Raw genomic sequence first — 16444 nt, 5'->3', positions numbered from 1 at the left:
AAACTTCATGACAGTCTGTCCAGCCTCACTGATTCCCTTGTCTGCCTTGATGAAGTTCAGACCCTGTTGGCTCACTCTTATTGAACCAATCCTACTGCTTCTCTGTTCCTCCCCTCCCCCAAAGGTTTCACTTTCCAGGCTCCTCCATTCCCCAGGGGTGGAAGTGTTCAGAGTCCAGTACCAGGGTGCCCAGCCAATAGAGGATCTGAGAATACCAATGGAGTCCATCTCCATGATAACCGGTGGTGCCCGTCCATCGATGCAACAAGCGGAGCGGGTAGAACGCCCAGTGGGCCAGAGTCTGGTGATCCACTACCGCGTAGCACGACACCACCGCCCCGTCCACCACCACGGTCCCCTGCCTCGTGAGGGGTGCATATGCACCCCTGTCCTCCCTGACTACGACCTGTGTGATCCGCGAGAGACGCGCTGCGCTGTGTCTCTCTCCCTCCTGAGTCTTTGCGGTTATCAAGCACTGTCCTGGTTGAGCGTCGCTGGCAAATATTGTCCTCAAAGCACCAGGAGGGGGCACTGTCCCCTCGGTGCAGTTTCCTTCTGAGACAAACAGAAGATGGGCTGCTGTGAGGGACAGGCTGCCCCCCCCTTCTGTCCTGATCATGTAGAACTGCTTCCAGGTTAAGGGGTCACGGTCCAGGAAGGTGAGGACCTCGCTGTATGCCAGATCCCCGCTGCCGTCGCTGCCGGACGAAACAAGAACTCTCTCACTCGGCTTCAGGTCCCGTATCGCCCTTTGACCCCCGTCTTCTAAGGTCACCATCGCCCCTCCGGGGAAACAGCCTCCTGACTTGGCAGCCACCGAATGCTCTGAAAGTGAAAGAAGAAAGAAAGGGAAAAAAAGAAAATGTTTAAACAATACTTTGTTTAAAGTGGGGTCTGGTACTCAATAGCAGATTGGCTACTCCCTTAAACTAAATATTTACTTATTTTACCTTCTAAAAGTACAATAAAGAACAAAACAAATCTTGAAGATAAAAGGTATTTTTTCTAAGATCAGTAAAAGTGTGCATGTGTGGCATTTGAAGAGGTCTGCTGGGACAGTCTCAAGTCTATCTAATCCAACACAAATATTTGGGGAAGGTGGGAACCAAGGCCAGGTGATAAGATTAGTGATCTTAGAAACAGGAAGGAGGGAGAATAAATGTACAGGTTAATCATCTCAGGACTCGAATGTAACCTTGTGTTCTGAACACACATGGGAGCCAACCGTGTCTACAACTGAAATCATGTAAAGTGGATAATACAATAGCTCTAACCCACTGACTTATTCGAGGGAGTGCCTCAATGCTCGCTTCTGTTCCATGTGATTGGTCCTATACCTGTCCTTCCCCCTCCCTCCCTCTACTATGGAAGGGCCGTGCTCATTGGACTCTACTTCTCCCGGTCATCACTGGAGGTCCAATGAGGAGGTCCAATGAGGAGGTCCAATGAGGTGGTCCAATGAGGTGGTCCAATGAGGTGGTCCTATGTGCTGGGCTCTGGAGGACTTGAAAGTGAGGCTGAACTTCAAGGTGCCCCATTGTTTCAGTAGTGTAAATTGAGTCATTACTCGACTTTCACCCCTCAGTCTTGCATTTAGCAGGGGCCTGGTATGACAGCGCCCCCTAGTGGCTTCTTCCTCTTGATCTCCTTTGCTGAGTATCAAATTTGCAAATGGTACAAATCGTGTTCACAGAAAGGGAAAATCGAACAATGTCAGTAGCGCCAAAGACACAGCTGGTTTTACGGCTGGCATGACGAGTTGCCTTGAGTGAAAGTCTTTGCCTTTCAGTTTGTTTTTCAGTTGTAAAATAAAAAAAAATGACGCTTTGGGGCTGTCTTCCGATCAAGTCAAGGACTGGTAGCTGGCAACCCGATCTGGGTAGGGAGGAGAGAGAAGCAGAAGAAGAGGGGAAAGGAAGAATGAAGCAGAAAAGGGGAGAGAAAGTCAGAATCTCAGTTACCACTCAGAGAACAATTGGAAAACCGGGCAGGAAGTGGGTAAGGGGCTATCAAAGTCTGAAGTATACTTGCTCAGTTTAAAGTAACTAACACTGGACTGGTCACTGTGTCCCAACTGGCCAAATGAAGGATGATACAGTAAGAAAGAGCCGAAAACACGGAACTAACAGAAGCAATGCTGCGTATGAACACAATGACATAGGACATTCTGTCATTTACTAACAAGGGGGAGGTGGGCAGGGCTGTGGCGGGGCGGGTGAGATTTTAGGAGTGGCATGAGAAAGAGTGAGTGAGTGACCACACGATGGTCCGCACGCACTTGAAAGTGAAGCGCCAAGCAACCGCAGACTGGGAAGGTGAAGGACAGATGGAGTGTTAGGAGAGGCAAGAAGACAAGCGTGTGGGAGAAACAGCAAGAGCGCCAGATGAGATCCCAATCAGCTGTGACCAGAAGGAAAACGTCTTAGTGCAGGGCGATGAGGTGGTTGGAACCTTGCTTTAGTTGCGTGGTCTTCAGTTGGATGTTGTTAGAGATGCATGGCCTGTCCGCTCTTAGTGGGAGTCCCCTGAGGGACTCTGATAGGTCCCCTCCCGGGAGAGAACACTACGCCTGACACAAACTGCCCCGCTGAAGCCAAGGTGAGAGGTTTCTGTGTTAGTGGGGGTTAAAATTAAGAAAAGGACATCCATGCACTCAAACGGTCCTTTCTCTAACTTCTTTCAGATCCACATTCTCTTGGACTTGACCTCCATCCCATCTCTCCCCTCCCTCCCTCCCTCCCTCCGTCCCTCCCTCCCTCACCTCCCTCCCATCTCACCTGACTTGACACTGCAGTGCACGTGGGCCTTGGACTCGTAGTAGACCCAGTCGAAGCCGGCCTCCACCGCCAGCCGGGCCAGCATGGCGTACTTGTTGCGGTCGCGGTCTGACGTGGTGATGTCCACGGCCCGGCCCTCGTAGTGCAGCGACTCCTCCGAGTGGTGGCCGTCCTCGTCCCAGCCCTCGGTGACCCGCAGGCGCACGCCGGGCCACAGGTTCATCACTGAGATGGCCAGCGAGTTGAGCTTATCCTTACAGCGCTGCGAAGGGAGGAGGGCGACGGAAGGGAGCGTGAGAGAGAGGGCGTGGTTAGCGATGGACGGACCTACATGACTGGAGCACACATGGCAGGAACAACCTGGCTCTTTGTGAGACATCCGTTTGTAGCACGGACGGACAGTACCCCCCATCCATCCATCGACCACAGACAGGCTCACACTCCCAAACCCAATGGTTTGGGAAAGTCTCCTGTCTCCCCCACAATGCACCACGGCAGTCACCAGCACCCACATGTTTGCTCTCTGTGGTGAGCGAGGGAGCCATGGGGCTAACTTAAGGCCTGGAGAAAGGTTGGAGGGATGGAGGGATGGAGGAGTGAGGTTATGGAGGTGGGGGTGAAAGGGAGACCGAACTGGGGTCTGGTGAGGGTGAGCAAACAGAGGGTGAGAGGACCCATTGAGGACCCTTAAGACGCCCCCTTCTCTCTCTCTCTCTCTCTCTCTCTCTCTCTCTCTCTCTCTCTCTCTCTCTCTCTCTCTCTCTCTCTCTCTCTCTCTCTCTCTCTCTCTCTCACACACACACACACACACACACACACACACACACACACACACACACACACACAGAGAGACACACACTTGAATGACACTGAGACTGTGAGAGATTACAGAGACAAACATGAACAGTGTGGCAAACATCTCTGAGCCTGTGCAACAGTCTGCACCAGTTAGAATACACTATTGCTCATAAAAACGTCCACCAGTCCCCGTGACAGTGAGTCCATGCATCACTGCTGTGGTAAATCAACCTATATGATTAATATTGGGGCTTTTATGTTGGGTTTATGGCTTTTTATTCATGCTAAGTGAAACGACGAGCGTGAATGAATTCTTTCTTGAATGAATGATTCTATGAATGAACAGTTTTCCAAGTTGGAACTCTAGCTCGAGGATAAGAATAGCTCATTGCGAAGTTGCCATAGATGCCTTTTCACAGAGTAGTGTGGATTTTAACATCTATTTTTTTCTCTGCGGTCACAGAAACGATCTGGAGTTCATAAATCAGACGATGAATTTTGTTAGTTTTCCTTTCAAGGTACAGATCGACGGGGTTTCTGTAGGAGCGGTTTAGCACTAACCACGAGCTACACAAACATTCGATGCGGAGTTGACAACACGCGCCTATGCACACCTATGGCTTTGCTACAGAACAGTCAAGTCTGTATGAGCGCCCCAGTGCCACTCGCGGGCAGGAAAGTCACCACTGAATCAAAAATAAGAGGCGAAAAAATGTGTATAATTAAGGCTTAAATGCAAGTGAAGTGGACTATTTTTGCACATGTGTGCTGCAAAAACAAACAGAAAAATAACACAAAATAGTAAAAAACAAACAGGAGGTTGTCTCCTGCGGCTGGCGGCAGCGGTCGCGCTTGGAGCTCATAAATTGTGCGCAGGTCAAGTTAAGCGCGCAACACCAACAGCGCGGACCGAGGTGACAGCTAAAGACGGAGTGGGCACTTTTATTCCCACGTGGGTCTGTGGGACATAAACGCTGGTGCTTAGAGAGGAAACCCGTGGTCACAAGAGGCAGATATAAATACGTTATTCCTAGGGAATTGAAGTCAAATAAATTCCACTCAGAACCACATCAATGACCGTGTCGTAAAATTTCTGACAGTCCAGAAGGCGACCGTTAACTCTGGCCAGTCAGTCTGAAACTAACGGTAAACATTTGTACATGCACGACTCAGGCTCTAACAAAATAAGACGATTGGGTGTTTCCTCCCCCCCCCCTAACAACGACGTAGGCTAAAACAGAGGGCATGGTGTTTTAATTAAACGTTACCACGTTTCCATAGCCAACGCTACCTTTTTTTGACACGGTGTTGCCTAACAGTTTCAATTGATTGAGGCAGTGCCATTTTGACCCCATTTGACATGTCAACACACAGTCGATGTCATGTGTATAGCGAACATACACGGAGGCCACCCCACTGACGAACCAAAGCAACACCAAGTCAAACTGCATATCAATATTTGAGACAACTATAGGTATTTGAATTGCGTGACCGTAGAGCGAGTTGTGCAAATATGCACTCGCCGTAATCAGCGCTCTCCACTGCGTTGAGACATATGCAACCCAAGTCAATAACATGAAATCGATAACGCAGGTCCACGAGTTTAAAGGCTGAGCAAAGTACAAGAGGTAGCTTTAATACCCAACCCGATCTTAAAGCCAAGGTCTCAAGTGCAGGGGAGCCTTCGGAGAACATGTTATCATTGAGCTTTGGATCTCTCCAAGGAAGTCTTACCTGAGTCATCATGCGGTCAGCACCTGTTTTCTCTTCATCTTTGAAAATGATGTCCGGGTTGTAATTCGGAGCGAGCTCCTTGAAGCGCTCCGAGTTCCGGGTAATTTTCCCTTCATATCTGCCACTCGCTCCCAAAGTCTTCTCGGCGACATTAGGGCTGAACTGCTTCAAGGAAAGTGGTGCAAGTTTTCTTGGGGGCCGCCTTTTGCCATATCCCCTTCCCGGTCCGCAGCTCTCACCGACCGGCGAGAGAATCAGGGCGCACCAGGCGAGGCACGTCACCAGCGAAGGGAGCCGCATTCCACTCGCTTTGGCGGCCACCCCGGCTGGTGTCAAACTTTCACTAATATATTAAAACACCTCCTCCCCCTGGTCGCTTCTTTTCTACCGTTTCTTAGTGTCAAGGGGGAGGAGGACAGATTCCTTACGAATGAATCACTAAGTCCCCAAAACTCGCCATTCCCGGCGCGCAAAAGGACAGTGCGTAATTGGAGTCGTCTTATCACGCCGGAGTCTTTTTAAACCAAAAAGATCTTAAACTGGTAGTACTCTCAGCTCCTTTCACCGTGTAGCTCTCCTATTCCCAGTCCCGGCAGAAGCAGAGGCATAAATAGGCTAAGTCAGTTTATCTTGGCAAACAGGTTCAAAGCAGTCTATATAGTTGTGAGAAGCGGTCACAGACAGGCCCAGTGCGCAGACTGTGCTTTTGGGTAGCGGTCAAAGGGTGTCCCCGCAGCGGTTTCTGCCACTCGGGCCGGTTCTCAATGCGTCCCTGTGGCGCGAGGCTCTCAGCTGAAATGGAAATGGAAGAGATCCGACAGATGAGATGCCGTGGAGGAGACCGCGCCCTGCCAGTCCTGCCCTCTGTCCCAGCCTACCTCTCCTCCCATCGGGTCAGCCCGGATGAGTCTTCGCTTTATTGCCACACACTCCGCTCTCTCCTCAACACCACTGTGTGTATGCCAGAAGGCTAGACAAACATCAGTGTACGGCGGTCTAGACTCGCGCACACTGACACTGTCCTTTGGACCCTTGAGACTATCTTGAACTCAAATGTGGTAAAATGAGGAAGAAAGCACGCATGTTCGCAGGAACACACACACACGCGCGCGCGTGCTCGCACTCTTCCTCTCTTTCACACACACACTATCGGCCCTTGCATTGGAGATCATGCGCAAAGAATTGAGTAGATCGGTGAGAAGCGCGGTGAATTGTGCCGGGAAGGTCCGGTTTCACTGACAGAGACAGGACATCCAACACCAGGCGACTGCTGGACCCCATCACGGCGACTCTGCCCGAACCCATTAAAGTCCTATTGAGACAATGTGCTCACACTGTCGTCGGATATCCCCTTTCACATATTTATTGGATTAGTAGCGTAACAGACACCTAATTAGCGCAAATGGTAACAATAACAAGTTATGGTTTCTCAATCATAGGAAATTTCATTTAAAGACACGTATTTAAAAAACATAATTGCCTACGTTTGAGATTTTAACGTTTTTAGAAGAAAGAATAAAACGGAAAAATAGAATTAGGAGTTTCAATAACCCAATGCTACACAACTTCAATAGCATTCTTGAGACGCTCCGACACCTTGAGTCAATATCGCACTCTTCCTCGAGAAGCAGAGATCAGTCGTCTGAGCCTCAGTCACCCAGTCTATCGACCAGCGTCCACTAGATTTTCCGTTTACACTGACTAAAGTAATCATTACTCAACACGCATAACACTACTCACCTGATGAGGTCTGATTAAAAATATACTGTATGTATTATATTAACAATTTCCACAGTTGATGCAAAAACAGAACAAGAACAACCAGGTATAATCTACCTAATCCTGATCCATATTTGACCCGCATTTGTGAAATTTATTTGTTTATTGGTTATAAGACATTGAAGCATTTAAAAACAGTAAAACAAAATACAACAAAAAACAATCAAAATGCCTTAAGCATACCTAAAAAGAATTCAAAATCTAGTTAAAACAGGCTTTCATTTTAAAGTATTGCTAATTAAAAACATAATAGCTAATAGCTAATTTCTCTAGTCCAAGTTAGGCTACATGACCATAGTATGTCAGCAGTGTGGATTTCCTGCCTGTGGTCACCTAAACAGCCCGACCGCCTTCTTCTTCCTGGGTCTGGAGGCGGGTCTGTCTGAGCTAGCAGACATATCAGATCCAGTCTGCAAGGTAGTGGAGGAGAAACACACAGGTCAACCACACTCAACGACCTTAGAAACCTCCGGTATTACCGGACGTGCCCCATGTTGGCCCTGTACCTGTGGTGCAGTAGGTCTGGTGGGTTCCGTGGCTCCAGCTTGGGCCCCCAGGCCGGTGGGGGGGTTCTCCCCAAGACTGGGTTCACAGCTCCCAGCCTCTCTCTCTACAAGACAGCAACGGATACACACCTTAGCAGGCAACACCTCTATCCCCATGGAGATAAAACTATGGGTGACACCTTCTGTGCCTGAAGATACCTGCTGATGTTTGTTTGAGATAGTGTGTGTGTGTGTGTGTGTGCACCCGTGGAAATGGATGACGGCCTAACCGGTCACTGGAAATGGTTGATAACATGGAGTAAGACAGCGCAGAGGGACAGGGGCAGTGACCGATCCGAGGAGAGGGGATCAGACCTGGGGGTGGGTTGAATCTGGGGGCTGGGTCCTGGCTCTGAGCGGAGGGGTCACCCTGGTCCTGGGCGTTCTGCTCGGACAGCTTCCTCTTGCGGGCGTTGGCGTTGCCGTGTGTGGTGACGGCCGTGTAGAGCTGCTGGAGACCTGGGTCGAACCCGAACCCACCCTGGGGCAGCCGCAGCTGGGGAAGAGCCTGGGAGGAGGGGAGGGCGAGGAACACAAACACCTTTGGGGAGTGAGGGGGGGACCCATCTTCTTAAACAAATACTTCACGTTATTAACGGCTGAGTGTGGGTTTGGGGCAGGAGTGTAAAGAAGACTGACTCAGGAAGCTGTCAAAAACAGACAGTCTATCCCAAGCACAAAGAAATATCAGAGGAAGAAAAGGAAGGAAAGCTTTAGGGAAACGTGACGTCTTAGTGTCGGGCCCTGGCCTGGATCTCTCGGTCACATGTCTGAGTTTCTGACCCCGCATGATTGAGGTGTGACCGAGGGCCTGATAAGAGTCTAATCACAGCCTTGTTACTGGCACTACGAGCCAGAGGCAGCCACGCAAACAGTAACAACACCACAGGAGGCAGGAAACGCGCACACACACACACATCCATGTGCACACAAGCACACACACACACCCATCCATGTACACACAGACACACACACACAGATCCAGGTACACACCGATCCATGTACGCACAGGCACGCACATACACAACCATGAGCGCACATAGATTTTCTTTCTTTTTCTGGAACCGCCGACCTAGCCACACGTCTGACAGATAAGAACTTATGCAAACGTATCCAACATATGCGTATGCACGATTGGCACATATAAAAACACACACTATTCATTCTGCTGCCGTTTTTTTTTTTTCTAATCCTTTTTCAAACGGAGAGGACAAACTCTCCAAATTAGCTCTTCAAATATTGACCGGGAAAAATTGGTGGTCTCTTGCTGCTGTCAGTGAGAGAGGGGCTCCTAAACATACTCGGTCAGGTTTAGAGGTTTGCATTGATTTATTTTTGTTATTTGTTTGTTTAAATATCGTAAAAATAAATGTATGCTCTGGTGAGCTTTGGTTCTCCTTTGGGCACAGAGAAACCAATGTGCTCCATTGAAAGTCACTCGAGTAAACGCTCCTTCTCTTTACTCTGCTCCATTCTCCCATTTGGTGGCTTCGCCTGATTTTTCCACTTTTATTTCATCCTTCGCCTCAACGCAATCCCATATCAACAACCAAGAACATCTATTAGTTAGCTTGTTTCAATCTGAAGTCATAGCTAGGATGAGTATCTGAGAGAAGCGCATAGAGTCGTATATATCACGGTCCTGTCCACTGCACGGTCCTCACCTACCTCACTGTGTGTGGAAAGAGAATGGAACGATAATTGACATATAAAAAGACAGAAAGGCGACTGGCGTGGGTCAGTAACCCCTGTCACAGTTAATATTCTTCTGGAACTTTCCTTTGGCCCCTTTTAACACTGAAACGCTCTCATAACAGACCAAAGTCCTCCAGCCCCAAGAGAGAGAGAGAGACAGAAAGAGAGAGGGAGGGTGAGGTGGCTGCAGTCAGGGCAGCTCACCTGGGTGCCAAACCCACCAATCCACCCCCTCTCACCTGCTCACCTCTCAACCCTGTCCACCGTGGATTGGCAGGCCGGTGGGCATCTCCATATAAAAACTGGCACCGCTCTCTACCCGCAGAGCGACCGAGAGATGGAGGCGCAGGGGAGGATGAGAGGAAGAGGGCAAGAGAGATGGCATGGTGTGTCGACGTTTGCCCTATTATTAGTTGGTAAACAGCTCCGTTTATAGCTGTGGGTGTTTTCCCTGATAACCAAGTCTCTATGGCCAGTGTTCGGTAGCTGGGGGCGACGGGCAGCCCGGCCCATGTTGACTTCTTCCATTTTGTCGACCTCGACTTCCTGTCCCCTGTCCCCCCCTCCCCCCCTGAACCTGACACATCACTTCCTGGAGGGGCCCCGGGCCTTGGCTCCCCAACCTGATCGGCAAAACACTGGGATCCTCTGCTACTGTCGGGCCCCTTCACTCAGCTGGGCTCAGCTAGCCTAGCGCAGCAACACAACCGTCGTTGGTACCGCTACCGTCACCCAGACCAGCTCCGTGCATGCATGTACACTAGGCTTGATCAATGCTGGGGAATATGTGGGAGGTGGCAGAGTAGGGATGAAGTTTTCTAGGGTCAAGATGACCCTAAACTGATGCACACAAATCTCCAGCAATGGACACGTGTTGTTGGATTTATATTCAGATGGTGTTGATGGATTCTAGAAGGCTTGAGGATGATGGGTGTGAGGACAGCCAGCCACAGGGTTGGGGGGGTTTTGGGGCTACACGGGGGGGGGGGGGGGGGGGGGCGGGGCTTGGGACAGCGGGGGTGGAGGACTGTGTGCTCTGCAGGGGGATTAGGGCAGCCACAGCTGGGTACACACACAGGCCCAGACACAGCGCTAGGCCAGGGGAGGAGACAGGAGGGAGAGGGCATCCTCACCTCACCCCACCTCCCACCTGAGGGTAACACCCACAGCTCCTGTGGAGGGGGAGGCGCATCACAGGAAACACCGCCTGTGCCCCTCACGCACCACTTCTTGTCCGAGGGACAATGGGTTATGGGTAACCGTGAAGAGTGACAGAGGTATAGATGGGTAAGTAGGCGGGGCAAGAGGCTCTTTTAGGAAAGATGGGGGGGAGAGAAAAAACATACGCATCTGTACTCAAGTTCCCACCATCTTCCCTGGTTAAGCATTAAAACCTCCAGCCCCCTAACAAGTTATTTGTGTGAGGGATGACAGGCCGGTGTGCTCTGTTCAAATGTACTGGATCCCCTTGCCTGCCTGCCTGCCCCGCCATCTTGTCCTGCCTGTGTGCGATGGAGTCGCTGTGATGTCTTGCGGGACACCACACTCGCCCCGTCCAGGCGGTGCTGCCCAGCTGACGGGCTCGCAGGGAGCGGGCCGGGCCAGGCCACAGAGGTCCTAATTACAGGCTCGGGGGCTGGGGAGAGCCCGGTGGAAACTGTGTGCAACTCTACGGCAGAGGAGAGAAAGGAGAGGAGAGAACAGGAGGGAGAGGAAGAGAGGGGGGAGAGGAGCGATGGGAGGATGACGAAAACCCATCCTTTTTTTTTTTTCTTCTTTCGTCTCGTCCTCTGGCTCAGTCAGGCCCCAAAAAAGGGGCCTCCAGGGTGACATGGTTATCAGTTAGGGATGATTACTGAGGCCTGGAGCCTGGGGCTCAATTTCATCCTGAGGCCAGTGCAGCAGCCTCCCCCCCCCCCTCCCCTACACGCACCAGCTTGTCTGACCCCCCTTCCCCCCCCCCACCACCACCACACACACACACACCTCATGTCAGAAGGGAGGGGCAGTTATGCAGCCTATACCCAGTACAAAATGACCCCAGTGACAAGCTCCAGTTCGCTCTTTATCACCTGCTGCCAATAAAACACTGAGAAAGCAACAGGCCATCAACAGTAGCCCTGTCAAACACATCTTTAAGTGTCCATGGATAGTCACACACAGATACCACCAGCACCCACAGCTCTTCCTGAGCAGGGAGGTCACCTGACCACTTAGGGGTGTCGTTTCCCCCATGGCCAGGTCTGCTCCAATCAAAAGTTCTCTCTCATTATTGGTGCATTATTTCAAAACACAGGAAGTTCATTCTCCCAATACATGGTACTTTTAAATCGAAAAAGTCAAACACTGGAGCCGTCTCTCAGGCAGAGCCCGTACCTTGCCAGTGTGCCCACGGTGCCTGGTGGTGGCTGAGACGTTGGCACCGTCACAGACGCCAGACTGTTGTCCGAGCTTTACTGGACCCCACCTACTTATCACACAGGCAATGAATTCCTCAGGGCTGTGTGATAAGAGCCTCTCACTCTTGTTTATATGGGTGGATGTAAATGATTTACAGGGAGAGGCGGAGGAAGAGAGGGGGAAGGAAAGAGGCGAATGGGAAGAAACAGAGAGGTGAGGGGGGGGGGGGCAAAGTGAGAGAGAGAGAGAGAGAGAGAGAGGGCACAGACAGACAGAGGGAGGTGGAGGCAGGCACGGTGAGGGCGCAGCAGCAGACAGAGCCTTCACACCGTCCTGGAAGGTGGCGAGAGCTTCTGATGGATGACTCTCCTCCACCTGCACCTGAAGAACCCCCCCCCCCCCACCTCAGTTCTCCAAGTCCCGCCCCGCCTCGACCCAGAAGCCCCCCCAGCGCGGCCAAACCCACAGCGCCGCCAGGCCGCAGGCCCGGCAAGCAGCCTCGCCTCCTGCACTCCCTCACACTGGTCTTCTCCTTTCAGCACCGAAAAACCCCAAAGGCGTGCGTCACTGCTGCACAGACGAGACAAACGCACCCGAAAACACGGACTCTCACAAAGAGCGAGAGAGAGCGAGAGAGAGCGAGAGAGAGAGCGATGAAGAAACACTGCCCCTCACACACACACCCTCAGCTCTAAAACCAAAGGCATGCGTCACTGCCTGGGCCCTGTGCACAAACAGAGACACTCCCCTGACCAGGTCACAGTCCCAGCCCACAACACCAACACCCAAAGCAAGGGTGCAGTTGGGGAAACGGTGAGGGACGGATGAAATTGTGTATTTCCCCACATGCCACGGAATAATTGTTCCCCCGAATTATGCTTTTCATTGGATTCCTTTGCCTACGGTTGTGGGCGTCTGTGTAACAGTGGCACTTCTACATCCGCCACCACCCCAGGTAAATGTTGACTGGCGGTGGGGCGGGGCTGTCGTGTGGCCGAAGGGGCTCCCATGGAAAGCGGGGGTGGAGAAGAGCAGCGATTTCTAGTACTCTCTCTCTCTCTCTCTCTCTCTCCCCCTCCCTCTCTCTCCCTCTCTCTCTCTCTCCCTCTCCCTCTCTCTCTCTCTCTCTCTCTCTCTCTCTCTCCCTCTGTCATGTCTACCTCCTCCTCTCACCACAGTTCCATCTCGTCCCTCCATCGCAAAGAGGCTTGAATGGGGGAGAAGAGCGAGCGAGAGAAAGAAGAGAGGCGCCAGTGTGGCGACGGTGAGGGGGATAGGAGCTAGAGCGCGAGGTGGGAAGGAGGAGTGCGGAAGGGTAGGGACGTGGGACAAACAGAGAGGGTGAGGGAACCCCTCCCCTTTCTCCAAGCCTTTGATTTTCTGGAAAATAATTCACCCAAAATACCCCGTGCTTTGCTTTGATGGCGAGCTGTGTCATCTCAGATGTATTTACCCACAGATAAAGGCATCTTTCACGGAGCCACATAGCTCCCCGAAAGGTAGGGCCGTGTTTGCAGAGGTGAGTGGAGAATGATGTAGCATGGCCGACCAATCACTGACTCAGAGTCTTCCTTATAGCTCTGGGCAGTAAAGGCGACTCACAAGGAAAGATGAGTAGCAAGGAAACAGAAATCTAAACAGAGCGAGTGACACACAGGGGAATGTTTCCTTCGAGGGGCAAACATTAACAGACACACACGCTCCTGCACAGATAAATACTGCGCTCTCACTCTGCCCTACACCCGGTTTGCTGTCCTTTAAGCCAGCCCAAGACGGGCATTCTCCCTCACCCCCGTTTGTGTGGGAGGGCGGATTTGGCCGTCTGTCTACGTGATGTTCGCTTGACACTTCCAGGTGAAATTCTTTCCAGACACATTTTATTTCAGTTTGGACTTTGGTCCGAGGCGCCCTGTCGAACCGGAGTGGAATTTGCCACAGTGAGGAGAAAGGGGGGATGGGGGAGACAGAGAGAGAGCTCTTTGATCCCAGACAAGTTTTCTACAAACCACCATCTTTTTCTCCCACCCCTTCTGTCTCGCGAGTGGCACTTCTCACACCATCACAGTGGGCAGCTATATGGGCATAGGCTGGCCCACAGACGAATGCTCAACCAGGGCAGGGCTTCAAGGGCAGTGGCCGGTTAAGGTAGTGGGGCCACGTCCTCTAACTGCTGCAGACACACACACGAGCGCACAACCACACACACACGCACGCACACAACTCCAAATTCCTCAGGACACACTTTCAAATACCCAAACACAGACACAGGTCAGGGACTGGGGTCAACAAAAGCCATCGCTGAGAAATTCCACATCATCATACAGTAAACAAAGACTCCTAACACACATTGACTCAACACACACTGAGGATGAACTCTTACATGTACCGCTCCACAGGAAGGGAAAAAACACCCCTCACAGGGGTCATTTGACCGAATAAGAGTAGTACCCTGGCACAATGCTCATAGAAGCGTGGGTACTGTAGTTCCTCAGTCGCTCTCTCTCTTATTTCTGTGACAGAGGGGCATTCCTGTGGGCTGGGCATTTTACCATGTGGTCAGAACCGTGGTTACCGCAGCAACCACAACCATTTAACATTTGGGGACTGAGTGGTGACCAGGGTAAAAACAGGCATAACACCCCTGCTGCGTAGCGTGACAGAGGAGACCTCTCTCCCTCTCTCTCCCTGCACACACTGTCTATACTGTCACACAAGCACACGTCAATGGAGTGGAGGCTAGGCCCGGAGGGGGGGGGGGGGGGGGGGGGGGATCTGTATCCTGGCTGGTTCTGGTTTGGGGAGCGCAGGCCAGCAAGAACTCACCTGTGTGAAGAAGCTCTCTCGGTAGCTTTGCTCCTCAAAGGCTTCGGTCTGTAAACGTTCTGACCCACCCACCCACACACACACACACACACACCCAAACCCCACACACACAAACACACCAATTAGAGCAGGAACAGATCAAGATGTGATTTGATTTGTGTGTCTATAGGGGAACCGTGTATAGTGTGTGTGTGTACCTCTGCTTAACACGGCTCCATTCTCCCTGTAATCCTGGATCTCCATGTCTTTCCTGACCAGCAGGTCTTCCAGCTGGCCCACCTGCAACTGCAGTAGCCTGCTCATCAGCAGCAGGGGGCGCACCAGCTGCCTGCACACCTGGCAGCACACACGCCAACACCGCACGTCACTGTCGGCCCCCGCGGCGATTGTGTACACAGGACGAGCACCAACAGAAAGGAGAGAAGTAGGCTTATGGAGACGTTTTGGATCGTACCAATGCCAGGGGGGCGAGGGTGCAGCGGAACTCCCAGTAGAAGGGCAGGCCGGCGAGCTCGCTCTTCAGCTTCATGCTGATGTCACCGGCCTGGCGTGTGAGAGAGATGTGCGCCACTTCGGCTCTCTTTACCTCCTCCTCCTCCACCCCAGCGCCCTGCTCACCAGACAGACAGGGCAGGGCCACCTTACACAGGTGGGAGAAGAAGGCCTGCACTGGGGCGCGCAGGCGCCGGTTCAGCTCCTGGGGGGAAGAAAGACGAGGCGAAAACACAGCTGTTGATGGCACTGGGCCTTCAGCACTTTCAGAACGTCACGTGTGTGTCATGCTGTCACACAGGCATTTGTCCTGACCTGCGCTCGGTCCTGAATAGCTATGCTGTCCATCCTCTCCTCCCACACACTGTGCAGGTCGGTCAGCAGAATGTGGTAGGCGGTGTCCCCAAACCAGGTCTTGGCCAGGAGATGTGATCCACTGATATACACCGGGGTCCACAGACATCCGAGGAGATCACTGCCATCTCTAGCTTCTCTCTCCATAGTCACAATAACCAGACAGCAAGCCACACTAGAAGGTGAGGGTTTCGTGTTATGAGCAGGACCGAGTTTTACTACTTTCACAACATCTCGTAATGCATGTGGCCGGTCGGCTTCTTCCGATCTAGATGTATGTCAACACATGGTAACAGTACGGTTACTTCGACAGGCACTGGGACACTCACCTCGAAAGAATTCTCGAAGCCTGGACACAGATCTGTTAAAACCGTGTTACAGACGCCGTCTTCACCGCGTAATCACCATCCCCTCTGCCTGCTGACCACACTGACAGCTACTGTGGGTTTCTTGTGACCTGTAATGGGGTTGTTTTCGGGAAAACGTGGTATTTCTTGCCAGTGTCATTACAGTAATACAGTGCACGTTTGAGAGGTTAATCATACCAATTTGGAGGACGCCAGATAAGTGTACTAACTATAGTTAACTAACATAAGCAAGTATTAACCATTAGCTTGCTAGCTCGCTAACGTTTGTTTGCAAAGTGTAGAAAACTGTCAGTGTTCACTGTCAAACGGCTCTTTAAGTACATTTGCAGCATTGCTTCTCCGCGAAATAAAATATTGTGGTAGCTTTATCCAAAACTTTAAAATACGTGCTATTAATGAAATAACACTCAAAGACAAACTCACCAAGCTACACAGAGGCGTTTCCGCCATCAAAATAATTCCTGGTTAACACAACACCCATGCTATAAAGGTTCCGCCTTGCCATGTAAAACAAACACTGACAAAAAGTAAAGGTTGTTTTGTTTCATTTTATTTTTTTAACTACAATTTCTTTGAATGAAAGTCAGTCACACAGGCAAAAAATAGGCGAAAATACTTTTTAGGTCTACATTTTCCCAAAGTAATCTTTGTCTTGGATGGGTCTTTGGTAGGGGGATGA

General features: G+C 51.3%; 2 protein-coding genes across 2 annotated transcripts; both read right to left on the bottom strand.

Moving 5' to 3' along the window:
- Positions 1 to 24: 24 nt before the first annotated feature.
- ihhb (Indian hedgehog signaling molecule b) lies at positions 25 to 5609 on the bottom strand. The gene is made up of 3 exons (XM_067260165.1): positions 5310 to 5609; positions 2778 to 3039; positions 25 to 825 (listed from the first exon to the last, which is right to left on the bottom strand). Exons 1-3 carry the CDS (start codon positions 5607 to 5609, stop codon positions 128 to 130), a joined length of 1260 nt encoding a protein of 419 aa, XP_067116266.1. The 3' UTR covers positions 25 to 127.
- A 1575-nt stretch (positions 5610 to 7184) lies between these two features.
- Positions 7185 to 16213, bottom strand: nhej1 (nonhomologous end-joining factor 1). The gene is made up of 9 exons (XM_067260166.1): positions 16189 to 16213; positions 15727 to 15854; positions 15359 to 15572; positions 15006 to 15248; positions 14749 to 14887; positions 14552 to 14610; positions 7949 to 8141; positions 7595 to 7698; positions 7185 to 7498 (listed from the first exon to the last, which is right to left on the bottom strand). The coding sequence occupies exons 3-9, from the start codon at positions 15542 to 15544 to the stop codon at positions 7418 to 7420; spliced, it is 1005 nt and encodes a 334-aa protein (XP_067116267.1). The 5' UTR covers positions 15545 to 15572; positions 15727 to 15854; positions 16189 to 16213; the 3' UTR covers positions 7185 to 7417.
- Positions 16214 to 16444: the final 231 nt, after the last annotated feature.

Source organism: Osmerus mordax, chromosome 22 (assembly GCF_038355195.1).
Source record: "Osmerus mordax isolate fOsmMor3 chromosome 22, fOsmMor3.pri, whole genome shotgun sequence".
Lineage (NCBI taxonomy): Eukaryota > Metazoa > Chordata > Actinopteri > Osmeriformes > Osmeridae > Osmerus > Osmerus mordax.
Note: the sequence above shows the minus strand (reverse complement) of the source record. Positions and strands in the feature narration are given on the sequence as shown.

Excerpts from the sequence above, each read along its gene's own strand:
- ihhb (XM_067260165.1), bottom strand. The coding sequence starts at position 5,609 with ATGCGGCTCCCTTCGCTGGTGACGTGCCTCGCCTGGTGCGCCCTGATT. Across the intron at positions 3,040-5,309 it reads CTGACCGCATGATGACTCAG|CGCTGTAAGGATAAGCTCAA; the intron begins GTAAGACTTCCT and ends CTCCCTTCGCAG. Across the intron at positions 826-2,777 it reads GCACTGCAGTGTCAAGTCAG|AGCATTCGGTGGCTGCCAAG; the intron begins GTGAGATGGGAG and ends TTTCACTTTCAG.
- nhej1 (XM_067260166.1), bottom strand. The coding sequence starts at position 15,544 with ATGGAGAGAGAAGCTAGAGATGGCAGTGATCTCCTCGGATGTCTGTGG. Across the intron at positions 14,888-15,005 it reads CCCTCGCCCCCCTGGCATTG|GTGTGCAGGCAGCTGGTGCG; the intron begins GTACGATCCAAA and ends GTGTGCTGCCAG. Across the intron at positions 7,699-7,948 it reads CAGATTCAACCCACCCCCAG|AGAGAGAGGCTGGGAGCTGT; the intron begins GTCTGATCCCCT and ends GCTGTCTTGTAG.